The 19578-nt window shown below is 28.5% G+C and overlaps 1 protein-coding gene across 3 annotated transcripts in view; it reads right to left on the bottom strand.

The window, feature by feature from the left end:
- Positions 1-7221: 7221 nt before the first annotated feature.
- Positions 7222-19578, bottom strand: part of Pdxk (pyridoxal kinase) — a 59124-nt gene continuing 46767 nt past the window's right edge. The window contains exons 6-8 of one of the 3 annotated variants that reach the window (XR_012757928.1): positions 18640-18828; positions 15170-15417; positions 7222-13555 (exon numbers count right to left, since the gene is read on the bottom strand). Coding sequence is in view for 1 of the 3 variants with exons in the window: in XM_075376995.1 (XP_075233110.1) it covers positions 13528-13555; positions 15312-15417; positions 18640-18828 (323 nt within the window). In the remaining 2 variants the exon portion in view is untranslated. The remainder of the gene's footprint in view (positions 13556-15169; positions 15418-18639; positions 18829-19578) is intronic. The other 2 variants (XR_012757929.1, XM_075376995.1) reach the window with 2 other exon arrangements.

The following is a 19578-nucleotide window of genomic DNA, read 5'->3' as shown; positions in this document are numbered from 1 at the left end:
AGTGTGACACATTCTATGATTATTGATTAGAGGAATTGAGGGCAGATAAGCTGTTATTTCTGTTTTGAAATATTCATTAACTGAATAATATAAATAATATAAAAAAAGAACAGCAGGTATCAAGGTATAAACTGCTGATAGCTTGCACAGATTGGATGGGTTTTTTCATATTGTAGCCACTACTAAGCAGGAATCCATCCCTCCACTGCTGCTATCTACTTGTTAACTAGAATCAGGGTTGCCAGGTGATGCTATCAACTGCTGCTGGCTGGATAATGTATATACTTCTCCACAATTTACTATACTAATGTTGGATTGCTCTGTCTAGATTTAGACTACGAATACTTTGATTTGGTCTGGTCATGTAAGCACTTTTTTTTATAGCAGACATACTGTAGTGATAGTTACTTCTGATTGTCTTCAGCGCATGGTATTGGTCAGAATAGTAATTTCATTCAAACGGTTGATATGGGTTTACCCACCATACACTTTCACTCAAAATACCAAACTCCCAATTGTCTGTTTTGAATAGCTCAATAATGTAATGATCACATTATGCCAATATCACATTATAATATTTTTATATTATGTAATAATTATAAAAATCTAAAGGTGTTGTTAGATCAGCCGATCTTGGTGATAGACCTCTACAACCGATCCATTTCTTAGAGAAGTGAATGGAAACGGCACAAAGAAGTGGAGAAGCGCGCCATTGCGCTGTAAGAATACTTTACATCTCAGCGCTAAAGGAACATCTTCAAGTAGCTGCGGGAATTCTTCTTGAAGAAGTGCAAATAGACCTCAACATTTAAGTAGTCAGGCCAAACAGCTGATTGTGAAGAAGGCCGCATCATACAATAACGCTAAATCGGTGTTTAAAATTGCCTTCCATCGTTTCATGAGGATTTACTTCTTTTGTCCTTATATGTTCACTGCGTTATTTATTAACACCATCTCGAGGGAAATTTCCCTCGTCGGTAAACAAAATATACTTATAAAGTTGTCCATTTGTATTCCACCAAGTGAAGCAGACCTTCTCCTGGGTGTAGATGTTGAACTGGCCGTTTATAATAAGGATAAAATTTGTTTTGTTTAAGTATCTTCCACCATCGAATGAGAAACTCTAATCCGTTTAGAAATACGTCGTGTACTGATAATTGGACTGCATCGATTATAATTTTATCAGTAACAGCACGGTGTTGGACAGATCGTTCATAGCTGATATGAACTATGCGTGTAATAGTAATGCTACTGCAGCAATACTATTATACATACTCAAAATGGATACCATACCAGCGTATTACTGTGTTGCAAATAAGTACAGTATTACATCAGACGTCGTGTATTGACGCCTGGACTGCGCTAAACTGCATCGATATTAATTTCATCAATAACAGTGTGGTGTTAAAACAGATAATTCGTAGGTGGTACGAAGGCTAGATTGTGAACTTGTTTCCCGAAGATTACGTAAAATCGCACTAATTGTTTTGATCTGGAATCGTGCGATTCGGAAACATATTTCATACTCTATGCGGTAGCTCCAGCTTACAATTACGCACACCAAAATGAATGCAATATCAGCGTATTACTCTGTAGTAAATAAGTATGACGTTACTTCAAACTGATCATGTCAAACTAAAATTCACAGAAACCTTCACCCAACGACAGCACAGATCACAGTTCCCGATGTATTTAATGTATCTTACAGACTGATTTAAACACTAATAAAGTATTGCACATTGTTGAAATTTTATTGCCAAATTTGAAATAATAATTTGTTGTATTTTCGTTATTAATAAAAAAAATTATCAAAGTAATTTTTTTTATTTATTTTACAACTGTTGCATAATTTTCAGCTTTTTTTATAATTTTTTGGCAGCAATTTCTACTTCCTTGTACGAAGTATTGTGATCGCGAAAAGTTTCAGATTTCAACGGAAATATCTATTTTGAGTAGTTTCGATGTGAAGTCTGTACGTACGTATTTCGCGTAACCCAAAAACGATTAGCCGTAGGATATTGAAATTTTTGATTTAGGACTGTTGTAACATCTACTTGTGAACTTCCCCTTTCGATTGCAATTGACTGAACCAAAGTGTCCAAAATAAAAAAAAAAAAAAAATGGATTTTGGACTTTTTCTTAACTGCAGTAATAAGCTCTCATAGAGAGCTTTTCAACAATACATCATAATCATAAGCGTACGTATTTTCATTGGTTCCAGAGTTATAGCCAAATAAAATTTTAATTAATGAAATATTTGGATCTTACAAGGGGAGGCACATCGGTCGAATCAGACTTCATCGCCCTTTTTTTAACTTTTTTTAAAATTTAAATATATTGATTTATTAATAATTATTAACCCGTGATTGTAAAATTTTTTTACAATAAATAATAATTCAATAACAACAATAAAAAAATATCATAAGCTATTAGAGAAATAAAATTCGATGTACTTTTAAAAATGTGTATATTTAAATAGGCATTATAAGTATAATAGATTATACACACATGTATATGTAATAGATTTGGTGAAACATCTGATTATTTAATATTAATTGAAAATGATAATTTAGAATTGTATTATTTCTGGATTTTCTAGTTTAATTTTATTTAATTATTCTGGAATTTGTGTTGAATCTTATCTACAGTAAAGTTAACTACAGAGCACCTGAAAAATAGATCCTCACAAAAACAACATATATTTTGAGGCATACATGCCCAATCTTTAATAAATTACAAAAAATTCTTATCTTTTAGTTCATTACTCCTCTAATATTGTCGGGCAATATTCTCCCTAAGTCAAAGTTGATCATTACTCTATTTATTTGTTTTTTGTTGCCAATTATTTAATCACTCTTTGGTTTGATATAATTCTTCTGATCTTAATTTGCGTACACATTCTCTAGTTTTCAAATTTTCTCTCTATATTCATCATCCTCTTAATCTTTTTATTCTTTCCTTGGTCTTAATGTTTTCTTCCTCTTTATACATACCATCTTCTCTTAATCTTTTTATTCTTTCTTTGGTTTTAACATTTTCTTCCTCTTCATATTCATCTTCTTGTCATTTTTTTGAGATATATTTCTTTAGTTATCTTTATTTTTCCTGTACAATTGTTTCTTTTTCAATTTTTATTATTCACCAAATAATGCAATAATAAAAACTGAATATTTTACACTGTAAGGTCAAAATTAACATTTGTAACCAGTATACAGGAGTTCACTAAATAAAATAGTTTAATTATTAACTTTTATTTATACAACATACCAGAAATCTGAAATTTTTGTTAATCAGCAACTCACGAAGATACAAATATAACTTATTCTAGTAATATTAATAATGGTACTTTTACTCTATCCTAATATTTTATGTAATTTTGTTGAATTAATAATTGTTAAATATTTGATGTTAATAAAAGTAATATTTCAGCAACTGTGTACCTGTCCACTTTATTAAAGAACTGGAGGATCATATTTCACTTTCAAATGAAATAAGTTTAAATGAAGTACAACAAAAAATGTGTATATGTAATTTAATAGGCATACTAGGAAGTCATGTAGTGTCCACATCAGATTTTTAACAGTTCGTTGTTTGTTTTAAAAAATTTTTCATGTCACCAAAAAAGAATCTGGATTTTGTTTACATTAAATAAGAACATTTCTAACAAATGTTGTATGTACTGTTTCTAAATAAAATTTGAATTTTTCCAACTTTTCTTTGTTTCTTCATTTTATCTTATACCATTTTGTTCAGAATTAAATTCTTTACCACTATTGTTTAAAAGTTTTATGTGTTTATTACCCATTTAACAATGTTATTTATTATACATCAAATATAAAAAATATGGTTTTTTATCCAAAAACTACTGCAGGTACATTTCTGGAACCTATTTTATTCAATTTTTCAAGTCATAAACCATAAAAAATCACTAATTTTGCTCATTAACTAACATCCAAAAAATTTCAGTACGACCTCATTTCACTGGGGTAGCTGAAATCCAAGCAAAATCTTTTACTAGCTGTAACTTGCAAATGAAGCATTTTAGGACAAATGTTTGTATGAACTTTTTCTGTTATTTTCATGAGTAGAATAGCTTATGAAAGCCACAGGAGAACTAGGCGATGCATCTGTATATATATATATATATATATATATATATATATATATATATATATATATATAAAAATAATAATTAAACAAATTTCTTAATATGTTGCAACAAATAATCAATAAAAACAATCTATAAACACACCAAAACTGCAAGATTAATAATACAAACTTACATAATAAGATTTTTGAATCTGTGTACTCATCATCAAGTAGAAAATATTCTTTCATATAAAGGATTATCATTGTTACATTAAAAACTGACAATTTTCATAATCAACTATATTAGATGGTGGTTACTGTCAAGCTAAATATTAAATAGTATCTCTTACATCACATGGCAATTAGGTATGCTTTGTACCTCACAGTGAATCAGGTAGAAAAATTTCATGATATCCAGAGTTAAACAAATGTACACATGTTGATAATTTATAAATTGTGGAGACTGTTGAATATTTTAAGGAGGTGAAATACAGTATTAGCATTTTATATTAAAAAAAAGGTATGCTACAGATATAACCATTTTAATTATTTTATATAAATTTGACAAATGTAAGAACAAAACGTTTTAGAAGAAATATTCAAAATCAGTTTCAATCACTGAATTTCTTGTTAAATTAGAACTAATTACTATTAAATAATTATTAAGACTTGTTAAATTTAAAAATTTTAAGATAATATTCTTGTGGTAGAAAAAGTTTTTAAAATTTTTAAATGTCTTATTCATTATGATTTAACATGAATTTGAAATTGATATTAAATCTTTTCAAAATAATCAGCATATGAAATTAAACGTTCAGAGATTAGGGCCTAAAAAGGCCTAACCTCTGCAAATCAAGTCAAGATTTCAGAAATTAGGGAGGACATTTTTAATTTAAGAAAATTCTTTAATTTTAAGCTGATTTAAATGTTTCTAGAATAACACTCTTCAGTTTCCCTCCTATGAAAATGTAACAATACATGGGATTAAGAATTTTGTAATTACAATTTACAAGGGTTTTTTTTTTAGTATTCTGAGTCTTTGAAGGAAATATATCTCCTTTGAATTAATGCTTTATTTTCTTTTAAGAAAAAAGGTTTTTATATCTTGAGATCAGTATGATGAAATGCGATTAAATTATTAAGAAGCTTTCAGAATAATGTGAAAATTATAATGTTACCCAAAAGCAGTACTGTTAATAACATGCATTTTAAAGGGAGTTGGAAAATCCCTTTAGTATGCATTCAAATTATAAATTTAATCTATGTTGTGTATGTTCATTCATTGTAATTTTTTTTCTAATTTATGTAATTAATAAATTTCACCTAACAGATCTGTCAAGATCTTTGTGATCTGTGCGCCAAAATCAATAAGAGATGGGTACCATTAACAACACTTCTACCAGTAACTCCACTGGAGAAACTGCTTAATCATTTCCAAAAAAAGATCTTTTGGAGTGTAATTTTCATATAATTCTGAAAACAGATCATTAATAGCTTTTATATTAAAAAGCTTAGCTCTTTCAAGGACACAATAGAAGTAATAGTTATAATGTAATACTTTAAAATTTTATTGTAACTTAACAACAAATGTACACAAATTTGTTATATATCTATATAAATTTTATTACAACATTTTTATCTTCTAAATATATTTCGTGTAATTTTATAAAAAATTTAAATAAATATATATTCTCATTTGATATAATTATTATATAACTAAAGTTAATTACATAAGATTAATTAAAATTATATGGAAGACAGTTTAAAATAAAATGATTAAGATTTATTCATTAAAGTTAACAAACTAAACCAAATTACATTACACTTTATCGAGTTATTTCTTTAATTTGCTAGTATGTATTTAAATAACACATTTATACAGTATCAAAACATTGTATATTATAACCTGGCAATCAGCTTTAATTAGTAATGGTCAACCGATAAACAAGTTACTTTAATTGTGGAATGGATTTAATTTTTCATTAAAGCAATATAACTTCCTCCTACCTTGATTAACAAACCTGTTTATGTTTATATACACTGTTTTTAGCTAGCGTAATAAGTATATGTCCACACAATTGTATATGAATTTTTTTATAATAAAGTGAAATTTGTAAATTAGGTCTCAACTAAAAGAAGTCCCTGATCTTGTTTACAAAATACATTAAATGAACAATAAAAATTCATATTTTCTATCCTTATGCATCAACTGCTACAATCATTTGACACTATAAAAAATAAAAACAGTATGCAGTAAAACCACAACTGGTATTCTCCAATTTCTATTATCTCCAAGAATCAGTCTATCAAACAAAATCTGACTACTGAAATTCTATCCTTTTTTATCTGGATAATCCAATTTTTAGCCTCTACTTCCTGACATGTTCTACTTGTTGCAGAAACATCAAATTATAAGAGGGGGATGTAGTATATATCTTATCCAGGACCTAATTTATTTTTTCCAGTCTTATACAATTACAATATATAAACATTACTTTTATATTTTTTAGGGGCAGATTATATATATATATCTGAAATGTAATAATTGAGTAGGTGTTTTTAGTCAATCCTGTCAAGGATCAAGTTTTTTTTCAAAAAATAAATTTTTTACTATTGAAAAAATAATATCTTAAGTTATAAGAAACATTTTTATTATTGTTTTACTTCTACAGTTTGGAATATTTACTTAATAGTAAGTGTAAATAAAAATCTATTATTTAAGCACTGAATTTTGATGTGGTGTGCCTTAAAGGAGTAATTTACTTTACAAAACACTCAAATCAACTTGATCAGTTTTAAAATTTAAACCAAACCCTAGCTATTACTCAATTAATAACAGTGAATCTGCTGACTAAAAAACATATTATGGCACAGCTGTTTTGAAAAAAAATTAGCTACAAGCTCTGTTCTAATTCTCAACCAAATCATCATGAAGTTTTTTCCTTTCACATAATTGCAATTGTTTCAATATTTTTAGTTCTGCCTATAATAAACAAACAAGTCATTTCTGTTACTATCTTTTTAAGGTTCTCAAAAAATATTATTTGTTGACTTATGTATTTACAAGTAGTAAGCAGATGTGTTCTGACAACTCAGATTTTCAACAAAAACCACTGTGAATGTATATGTGTATTGTGTGTGTGTGTGTGTGTGTGTGTGTATGTGTATCCTATCAGTCAGCTCGATGGATGGCAAACCCTATAAGGTACCAGTAAAGTATACTGTCTAAGAGTTTGTAATGGCTAGTTTCTTCCTGTAATTTATTCTTGTAGTACATATATGGGCAATTTGGAAATTAACTTCCTGTCCTTAATACTGCACGAAGGAATGGGGGTAGCAATTCTATCTTTGCACAGTTAAATAACCTGGTTCAGTGCAGTTCTAGTAGTGTTTCTGTAAATATCACTCGCTGATTTGTTCCTGTTAAAAAACTTGTTTGTAAAGGCTGCTGTCATAAAAAATCTTGCCAACCGTAAAGTGTGTACTGTCATCCATTTCCTTAATGCAAAAAGCTTGTCAGCTGCTGAAATTCATTGAATTTTTGTGTACTATAAGGAGGGAATATCATGAGTGACAGTGTGCTAAGACAATGGTGCCATATGTTTTGGAAGATCGAACAAACATTCACGATAATAAAAGAAGTGGTAGACCATTCATGCCTGCATAATGCAGTACACATTCAACCCCAAATCAACAGTTTCAAATGGGTGTTATTTAACCATCCTCCACAAAGGTCTGATTTGGCTCCCAGTGATTATTACATTTTCCTGAAAATGAAGAAATGGATAGCGATGCAGAATTTTGAAATGTGGAATTGAAAAATGGTGTTACTACCTGGCTTAATTCACAGGCAGCATTGTTTTATGACAAGGGTACTCAAAAACTTGTTTAGATATGACAAGTGCTTTAATTTGGAGTTGTTACAGTTATGTAGAAAAGTAGCTGAAAGATGTATTTAATAAATTTTTTTTATCAATTGATGTTTTTTTAATAATGAATTGGAAGTTAATTTCCAAATAGCCTTGCACAAAAATAAATTATCAGCAAACAGCACACTAATAATACTTAACAAAATGGGAATTATATTTTTATAATAAGCCTAAAATAAATATACATTATCATACTGTATTTCTCTAATATTATTAAAATCAAGAAATGATATCTTGTAACTGTTTTGCTAATTCAATTTCCTTTTCAATCAGACATCACCAACGGTAACAACTTCTAAACATTCACTCAACACATAAAGTCCATTAACATTACTAAATCTTTCTCACAATGAATTTCTTTTCAACTGAAGTATACGAGGTGTGATAAAAAAATACGGTGAATGAATTTTTATAGTGGCAACTGCCGACGCTACATCCATATGCTGTAATTTGTCCAATAGCGTGATCAACTGAGACAGGCAGGGACAAGTTGTAACACGTTCAAGCTTGCCAGTCAGCTGCCAGAGCCGCTAGAGTGAGGTTGTGTTTATCGTGTCTTGTCACGCAACATGGATTTTGAACAATGCATTAACATTAAGTTTTGTTTTAAGTTGCCAAAGAAGCTCACGAAATGTTAGAATCGGTGTACGGCAATAATGTGGTAACTTTGAAGACTGTGTACAAGTGGTATGACTGATTTAAAAACGGAAATGAGTTTGTTGAAGACGAGCAGCGTGTGGGACGTCCAGTAACCTCAAAAACAGTTAAAAATGTGCAAAAAGTGCAAACAATGGTTCGTTCAAACAGGCGAATGACTATTCGAGAGCTTTCGGAAGACCTTAACATCTCATACGGATACGTCAAAGCGAAACGATATACAAAAAAAGCGACCAGAAAAATGGACCAATGGTTCCTTCTTCACCACAACAACGCGCGGTGTCACACCTCGCTTCTCATTTGCGAGTTTTTGGCCGAAAAAAGTGTTCCTGTCTGTCCACATCCGCCATACTCACCGGATTTAGCACCATGCGACTTTTGGCTCTTCCCAAAAATTAAAACTGTGCTTAAAGGAAAACGTTTTGACACCATTGCTGACATTGAGAGGGCCATGACCGAGCAGCTGAAAGCCCTTCCAAAAGACGCCTTCCAGAAATGCCTCCAGTCATGGAGTCAACGTTGGGATAAGTGCATTGCTAGCCAAGGACAGTACTTTGAAGGAGATTAAATCGAATTCTATGTAGCCTTATTACTTTTTTTAATAAAAAATTATTCACCGTATTTTTTGATCACACCTCGTATATAATATATATATACGTATAATATAAAGATAATTTAAAATACATGCCTTTATAATAGTGACTATTTTCTTTTATATCCTATTTTAAAAAATATCTGACAAATGCTGGCATATGTAAACAAAAACCAAATTAGTGGATCACATTAAAAGAATAACACAGGGGAAGATATGCCAAATTCAAAACAATAATTTTATTTTTATTTTCTCACAAAACAAAAGTTGTATATAACAAAAATAATAATTAATGAATAATTAAAATTTGTCAGTGATAATTGATATATCAGATTTAATGTTTAGTCAGTCCATTTTAATGTTAATTTAAATTAATAACAATAAATGAATTCTAAAAATTACTTAAGACTAGAAAAAAGTAATGTACAAAAAGAACATGAAATAATCAGTAAAAATAAAGGCGTACATATATTTTTTTAAATTTATTTATCATGTTATTCCACTACAAAGTTGCATTTTAATAAAATATTAAATTTTATCAAATATTGAAGAGATATAAAATTTAATTCCCAAAATGATCTTAAAATCTTTGAATAGAATTAAGTGTTAGATTAATGGATGATGAAAAGGCTACATAAAAGTCTCTCCAAAGGAGGAAAAGACTTTTTGACAAACTGTCAATCACAAAAATCTGACAAGCCATGGAGTGCTTATTGTGAAAGTTTTTGGTTAAAAAATTGATTATAAAATTAGATAAACCTACTTATTTACCTGACTTAATCTTCTGTGATTTCTAGATGTTAAGACTGTTAAAAAGCAAAGATTTTCTGATATTGCTAATGCCCAGCATAACATGATAAAATAAATTAAATATTTTCAAAAGGGATGCAGGTTTTGTTCAGAAACGAAAATTACTGTATGTAGATCCACAAGGGCAATAGTTATCAAGACAAAATTAGTGTTAGTAATATACAGCGCGTTGAATTTATTTTTTTTCATGTGCATACTAGGAATTACATTTTCACACCTCATAAAGGGGGTGTACATAATGCACAATATAACACGTGTTCATAAAAATCAACTACAAACAAATGGAAGAAAAAATTACATACAGATTCATCACAATGTACATTTAGCATTTACAATTTCATTTAGGAAAATATAAATTTTTTATATAATCAATTATACAAAATCTAATTTTTATATTATTATAAAAAATAAATTAATAAATAAAAAAAATCTATTTATTTTATAGAAAATACATAGCAATAAATAACACAAGAAACATTATTTTATTTATAAAATTTGAACTATTATTATAACACTTTAGTGTAACATCTTAAGTAAACCATTTAAAAAAGAATACTATAATAGATTCAGAATGTTTTTAATATATAAATCAATTACAAAAACAATTCAATCATAAATGTGCTAAAAATTTTTTATTGATATAAAAATGTAAACGTTTATTAAAATATAATATTTGATTACAGAAGAAGACAAAAATTAATAGGTTTAAAAATGAAATTGAAACAAAATATAAAATAATCCACTGAACAGTAGTACATTCTATTCTAAGTAATAGCAAGGTATTAATATGGATGTGATCTGAGAAGTACAATATTATACTTTCTGCAGGCATATGAGTATAGAAAAGACATTAATCTCTGTAAATGTAGTTACTGGTTAATAAAAACAATTATCATTCAAAGCAATCTCCACTATACCCATTTGACTGTTACATAAAAGCTCCTGTAACAGATAAATGATAAATAAGCCTCACCCCAAATAATAATAAAAACCGTGTAATAATGACAGGTATACTAATAATTGTAAGTATGATAGCAGATAAGCTAAGTACATGATGTGGAATTTATGTAAAACTAAAGTGACTAATAATTTGGCAGTATTTTACATAAGTAGTTAATATAGACAAACAAATTTAATTTGTTATCTTCCAAATATAGAAATACGAGTAAACCCACAAAATAATTCTAAATTTACAATTTTTCTTATTGGAACCCAGTATGATTGTTGGATTCTAAAATTCAAATTCAAATCTATTCCAATAATAATTTTACAAATAAATAAACAGAGTCTCTGGAATACCTAGAGCAACATAAAAGCTCCATTGCCAAAGGTAATACATAATAGAAGGGGTTGTAATAAGGGATAGATTTCTATCCCTTCTTACACTCAATCAAATCTGCATAAATTTTGTTCTATAAGTATTAGAAAAAGCAATTTTGCTCAAACTAATTCTTTATTAACATTAAATATATGTTGATGTTTAAAAGGGCATCATCCCAGATATTGCTTCGATTAAAATTGTTGCATCATCAGTAAACATAAATAATTTCAAAGATATTTATTTATATATATTCATTTTTGATAAATTTTTCATGTAAATTAAGAACATTCACTATTGGCCACCTTAGAGCACTACTACGTATAGTAGTATAGTCCGTTTTAATTATGTCACTTTGTGCTCCATTAAACATTATATGTTTTAGTCTCACTGGGATCTTGCTGTGGAAACCAGCACTCAGTCAAGCTTTGTTAATAATATCAATCTTCCAATAGAATTGAATGGCTTAAGTAGGTCTATGGAGACCAGAAGAAATCTTTTGTTAATATCTATTGGCTGATTAATTTTATCAGTAAGGGTTAATAAAGAATCTGAAACATTTTTATACCACTGAAACCCATACTGTAGTCAAACAAAAAAAGACTGGCCATTTTTCTCATGTTTTAAAAATTTAGTAATCTGATCTTTAATAATAGTTTCTAATATTTTACAACAAAAAAAATTAACTTAGAAAAATTAATAAAAATTTCTCTGAAAAGGAACGACGACTATAACTATATCATAGAAATTAGTAAATACTTCAATATATAAGTTAATAATATGCATAAATGGTTTAATCAGGAGGGATTGCAATAACAAGATTTAAGTGGGAACTAAACCTTCCTTGAACCAGAAACGTAATCTTCCAAGTCTTTTGAAACTCAAAATTAATTTTACATCAAAAATCATTATCACTCATTATGAAAACATCTTCCTGGTCTTGTCACCAATTAATTACAAACAACTACTAAAAAATAATTTTTAATTTGTTAGCCAAATCCCAATAAACAGCATCACCGATGACTTCAAAACTAACAATTACAAATATTTATTTATTGTAAAAAGGTTTTACAGCAAAATCTTGGACAATTTGCCCAAAGAATTTTTGAATCAATTTTCTATCAGTTAACTGCTATAATATATATGTTTAGTAGCTTTAATAAAATTATTTATTTTTATTTTCTAAGAGAATGATAACAGTGCATTGAGATAAATTAAATGGTTGTTTTTTTTAATACCTTACTCGTCTTATTTCATTCTCAGATTAATCAGACAAGTTAATGGTTATCCTTCGCTTAAGTTTGTTACTTTTTTCTTTTTTATAGGTTTACTAGTTTAATGATTAGAGAACATTATTAATTATATCTTAAAATGTGTACCACTTTTGTTAAGTTCCTCAACTTTTCATCGATTATCATTATCATCTCTCCATAATATTAGAAAATAGATCTTTTTCAATGGTGAACAACTAATTTATGTTAGAGCTATCACTGATAATGTTTTAATTAAGTACTAGTAGTTATCTGTAGATAACAGGTGAATAAATAGTTTTAGTTATTTTTTTTTTATTACAGATTACAAAACTTCCACACCAAATAAAATAATTAATAGAACATTTCTTTTATTTAACATCAAAACACTGAAATAATATGTAATATTATTATTAATCATACAAATATCAATTACTAATACTACCTTTAAAAATTAAAAAATTGATTTTGCTAAATGTTTTTTTAAAGTAACCTAAAAATGGTTATTCTTCATACATCTTTTGAGTTAGATACTACCTACTTTTAATACTATTACTTGATAATGGATATCAAGGAGATTTTCAAGGAACTTGAAAAGCTCACTACAAAGATTTTTTAAAAATTAACAAAAATTAAAAATTTTATTTAAAAACACTACCATATTTATTTACTTACCTACAACTTCTATAACATATACAGATATATTAAAATCTATAACTAATAAATTTCAATTTTATGAATATTGTACCATAATAAAATGGTCCCACTTACAGATTATAAATAATAAATATTAATTAATATTTTACTAATTTATATGTGATGTGGATGGTGGAAAATGTTGCTGGCCATAAATAAACAAATCTGACCCACAGTTCTCCCTTCTTACAATATGCTTAAAATGGTTCTGAGTCTGCAAAAGAAAATAGTCTGTTTAAGATTTCTATAAAAATATATTATCTTTCTTAAGATGAAATATATATGGCAAGTTCTCATACACACTTAACTTTTATTAAAACATTCTATTAGACTGAATGTAAATCTTAGAATTTTTCCCAAAGTCCCTAAAATCTAGACAATAAAAGACAAAGTACATACGAGGTGTATGAGAAAAGTAATGAGATTGGTAACACTGTGAGCGATCTAGCAACGCTGTGTCTACTGGTCTGTGCTAGACTGGTTTGTACATCCCTTCAACATGCTCAGTACGAGTTTCAACTTCGTTCAGCCAACATATTATTTTTGACAGCGCCATCAGTGAAGTTGTGTGTTACAAAAATGGAGCATCGCAATTTAGAGCAACGTTGTGCAATCAAGTTTTCTGTTAAACTTGGGGAATCCACGAGTGTGACCTTTGAAAGGTTGAAACAGGCCTATGAGGAATATTGCTTTTCAAGAGCACAAGTTTTCCGCTGGCACAAATCATTTTTTGAAAGGCCAAGAACACGTTGAAGATCTACCTTGCTCATTGAGACCTTCAACTTCAAAATCTAATGAAAACGTTGAGCATGTGAGGGTTCTTGTGAGATCAGACCGTCGTTTAACAATAAGGATGATGAGTGAACAGTTAAATTTAAACACTTTCACTGTACATCAAATTTTGACAAACGATTTGGAGATGCAAAAGGTTTGTGCGAAATTGGTGCCGAAAAACCTCACAGCGGAACAGAAGGACAATCGAAGAAACGTGTGCATTGATCTTCTTGAGAGGATTGATAATGATTAAGAATTCTTCAATCGTGTGATCACAGGTGATGAATCCTGGATATTTGAGTGCGATCCTGAAACAAAGTGGCAAAGCGATGATTGACACACTCCGTCATCTCCTCGACCGAAAAAATTTTGAATGAGCAAATCAAAGATCAAAACCATACTGATCTGCTTTTCTGACAGTAGGGGTGTATCATGCATAAAGAATTTGTTCCTCCAGGACAAACTGTTAACCAAGTGTTTTACAAAGGTGTCCTTGAAAGGCTCAGGAAAAGAGTGATTCACGTGAGACCAGACACTGCAGACAAGTGGATGCTTTCGACAATGCCCCGTGTCACATGGTCATTTCCATCAGGGAATTTTTGACCTCAAAACGCATTCCTACGGTTCCTCAAACCCCCTATTCACCTGATTTGAGTCCTTGTGACTTTTTTCTTTTCCCGAAATTGAAACATGTCTTAAAAGGATGTCATTTTGGAACCCTGGAGAACATTCAAAAGACTGACCGACCAGTTAAAAGCCCTACCAGTTGAAGCCTTCCAGCGCTGCTACCAGGAGTGGGAACATCAATTCTGCTGGTGTATAGCTGCACAAGGGAACTACTTTGAAGGGGATAATATTGTTGTTTGAAAAAATAAAAACTTTGGTAAGTAAAAAGTCAGTCTCATTACTTTTCTCACACACCTTGTATAACTATACTGAATACATTACAGTATAAATTCACATAAAACGTAAAGTAATAAATGTTACTAGAATAGTGAAAATAAAAACTATCTGTATTGCAGCTACATAACAAATGTTAAATTTATATACGTACAAATAATAAATGTTATATTAGACGTGTTTTATGCAGTATGTTATTGTCATGTTAATAATAATAATAATAATAATAATATTAGTCACTTTATAAATTGTAATATCTTATATAAATGCTACAAAAAAATGTAATTTATTATCACAATTCTTCAGCAGTAAACAATTTTTGAGGATTTTCAATTTCACGTTTGCTTTGAATTAATTTCAACTCAAATTTTCTACATAAATTATTTTTAGGCTCAGCTTCATCTAAAAAAAAAGAAAAAAAGAGATAACAAAATTATTACACTGAAATTATATTATGAATGAATAATCATGAATAAAATTTTTAGCAGTGTATGAAATGAAAATCATGTAAACATAAGCATCATCTCAATATCATCAGGCAAGAAACAATGTCATACAAAAGTACGAGCTTGCTTAATAGATTATTTAATAACATATGAGAAATAATTAAATGAATTTAACATCTTTTTAATGTATAAAAAATGAACAAATAAAAATTATCATTTTAATATTTACGCTGTAATTCCTGAACTAAAAAATGTTCTTTACAGAAATTATTTTTTAAATTATTTCTTCATTAGAGTATAATATATCTTTCTTATATTTACAAAAATACTTTACCAGTATTATAAATTTTGTACATTGAAATAATTAAATAAATAAATAATGAATAGTTACTGTAAATGTATAATAAAAAATAAAACCCAATGAAGAAATTTTATTTTTACTCAAAAATAAAAATAAAAACAGATAATAATTTACAACAAAATTTACATTTTTTACTTTTTCAACACATCACCTATCAGACGATAATAAAATTTGTTACATTTCGTAGCTGCATTATTTTTATGAAGATTGCTATGTTGAACTCAAAGATCTTCTTAATACCATATTAAAATGAATCCTTGAAAATATGAAGTGTATATTGTAAATAGTCTTGTTCAACAGAGAAATTACATTATTTTACTCAAAATTAGAAATGACTTTAAAGTAGGTCAACAAATTAAAGATGACACAAAATTTATTGAAGATATTTGTCTGAAAGTATTCATCTAAAATCAGAACAAATTACGTGAATTCAAAAAGTTTCTGTGAAAGAATAAGTCAAAAACAATTCGATCGATCACTTTCCATATAACTTAGACCTTGCAAGATGTGACTGGCATCTACGACTGTTATAAAACCTTCCTTGTTGGCTGATAGTTTCATGAGGTCAATTAAGTCAAACAAGTCATTAAGACATGACTTACATCACAGCATAATTCTACAACAAAGGGATACATCTGGTGACTCGCTACAGTTAAGTGCTGCACAATGCTGAAAAATGTATAGACAAATAGAGGAAGATTTGTAATTTAGAATATTAAAAATTTTTTATACGTTCTTGATGTTTTTTCATAGCCTTATTTCATGTGTATGACATAATAATTATTATTTTCATGTATATGAGAGTGCTTGTATGTATATATATATATATATATATATATATATATTATACATACATATATGTGTGTGTGTGTGTGTGTGTGTGTGTGTGTGTCTGTGTCTTTGTGTCTGTGTGTATGTCTGTGTCTGTATCTCTCTCTGTGTGTATGCCTGTGTATGTGTATGTGTTTGTGTGTGTGTGTGTGTGTGTGTGTCTTGTGCATCTGTGTGTGTGTCTTGTGTGTCTGTGTATATGTGTATGTGTGTCATGTGTCTGTCTCTCTCTCTCTCTCTCTCTGTGTATGTGTGTGTGTTTATATATATAAATACATACACACTGCAGTCCTCTTCCATACCTTTTTCTTCCACCTCAGCTTTCCATGTTTCCCATTTCTTTGTCTCTACCTAAAGGTCCTCTATATAGTCTTCCTCCTTAAATATATAGTCTAATATATTCTTATATAGTCATAGTTTCTTTATCTCATTTTACCTTCTCCTTCTTTTACCATCTTTCTTCTCAATTTCTCTCATTTTACACGTAAGATTTCTTCCATCCCATGTGGTGTTTTTTACCTTCTTTTATAACATGTCATACTTCTCTTTCTTGTCTCAATTTTCACTTCAATCATTAACAGAATATGATCACTTCCTATGTCGTCTCCTGGAAGCCAATCTGCCTTCTTATTAACACTGCATCTATTTTCAATTAAAAAATTACTATCTGAAAGTGAGATCCATCTGTTGATCTTTTCCAAGTATATCTTCTTTGTTTATCACTTTCTAAAAATCTGATGTGGACACCACATGACTTCCTTGTATGCCTATTAGATTCCATATACATATTTTTTTTAAATGTAAAGTACATAAAATTTTATTTCATTAAAAACTTCTGATATTTTTTCATTTTTTTTTTATTGTTACTGAATAATTAAATAAATATAGTCAATGTACATCTTAGAAATTGAAAAAAAAAAAAAAAAAACATTTTATAACATAAACTAGAACAATATGTTTAATATAATTTTAAAAAATGAAACTAAAATGTAAAGAACAGTACTTATAATTTACACAAAAATCAGGAAGTTATAATAATAGTAGAGAAAGGAAAGCCAAGCTCCATTATAGAAAAGGGTGAGGCAATGATGTTGTAGTCTGACCCTATTTGCTTTTTAATATGTAATTGAAAAAAAACAATAAATTAACTAATTTATAAATTTTGTAGGCTAAAATGTAGTGTACAAAAATGAGGTGGAAATTCAATCTGAAAATTAAAAAGAATAGATCAAAGGTAATGTAATAATAAATATATAATAACGATGTTATATAAATAATATTACATTAAATAATTTTAAATATTAAATTGAAGGTAATTGTAATATTTGTCAAAGAAGAATAATGAGAGATTAAATATTAAGAAAGAAAATAATTTACTCTGAATTACAGAATTTTATTTATAAAATAGTTAAGAATGCATAAAATGAAGAAGTAAAATTATACTGACACAGTTATTATTCTAGGACAGTTTTTATGTGGAAAATAAAAGTCCTGATATTAAACGTAGATCTTAGAAAGAGATCATAGCAATTATAAATTCTTACAAACATTTGTACAGAATGCAGTTTTTATGGCAGTAAAAGTTGAACAATAGGAAGCCTTAAAAATAAAGAATAGAGGCTTTTGTAATGCAGAATTGCATTAGAATTAAATGGGTTCAGCATAAAATTAAGAAATTTTAAGACAAATTGGAGAGAAAAAAGGGAGTTTGTAGCAGAATCTTGTAAAGAGAAGGTCCAGGTTGAAAGGCCATACATTAAGGCATTCAGAGTCAGTGAATCCCTTTTTGCAAGAATGTGTAGGAAGAGCTAAAAACAAAAAAGGAAGAGAAAAATTACAATACAAGAATAAAACAAAAGATATAGGATGTAGAAGGAATGTGAATACTGTTAGACTGGTGAAAAATAGAAAAGAATGGACAAGTGCATTGAATCAATTAAATAACTGATGAAAAAAAGATAATGAGATTTAAAAGTAATTACTTACTATTGCAAAACGATAACGTTCTTTTCAAAATGGCATGTTCAGTACTAAGCACTTTTTCTAATGACTCCTTCAAATTATTATTAGTTTTGGCCATCCAAGCTAAAAATAATGCAGAAAATAAATCACCTGTTCCAGTAAATGTTGCATTTAATATCGGTATATTGATAGTCAGCTTTTGCCTTTGGCCACCTACAACAATCAACAAAAGTAATTTACCCGTAATTAATTATACAAAACTGTTTATAATATGTTCAGGTGCACTGAAACAATTATTTTAAGTATTTTCTATATTCATAGACTCTTTTACAAAGAAGAACTGGTTGCTGATAAAAAACTTTTTAACAAAATACTACAATTAACACTACAAATAGCATTTTTAATTTTAAACTTTTGCATAATTTAACAAATTAATACAGACTACACATTTAATACAAACTTCTTTTTTTCAATTCTTCTGGTAATCAGATCTGTTCTCTGTTATCTGCATATAATAGAAAAGTCACTGACTTCTTCCTCGCTAATTCTCTTTTCTGAATAGCAAGAAGTCTGAAATCTGAATAAGAAATTCATTTCTTACACTATCTTAAGGAAAAGTACACAAAGATTATTTTGATTAACAACTCATGGAAAATTTAAAATGGTTTTGAAAAAGAAGTGATATCATTAGTAAGTATTATAGTAACAGCTGGAAATCTTAAAATTGGCAGAATGATTGTAAAAACTAGTGTATTTTTCTTGAGTTGAAACAGAATGCTGGAATTTGTTAAGAATATTTACATTTAAAAAAAAAATATATATATATATAAAATCAGGATATTAATATTTCCTGATGGAATGGAAATTTGAAATTGAGCAAGATATTAACTCCAACACTATGGAAACATCATCTTGAGTTTCCTTTTTAAATTGTCCCTCAAAGGATGACATACCACTGAAACT

Source organism: Lycorma delicatula, chromosome 10, assembly GCF_047948215.1.
Source record: "Lycorma delicatula isolate Av1 chromosome 10, ASM4794821v1, whole genome shotgun sequence".
Lineage (NCBI taxonomy): Eukaryota > Metazoa > Arthropoda > Insecta > Hemiptera > Fulgoridae > Lycorma > Lycorma delicatula.
Note: the sequence above shows the minus strand (reverse complement) of the source record. Positions and strands in the feature narration are given on the sequence as shown.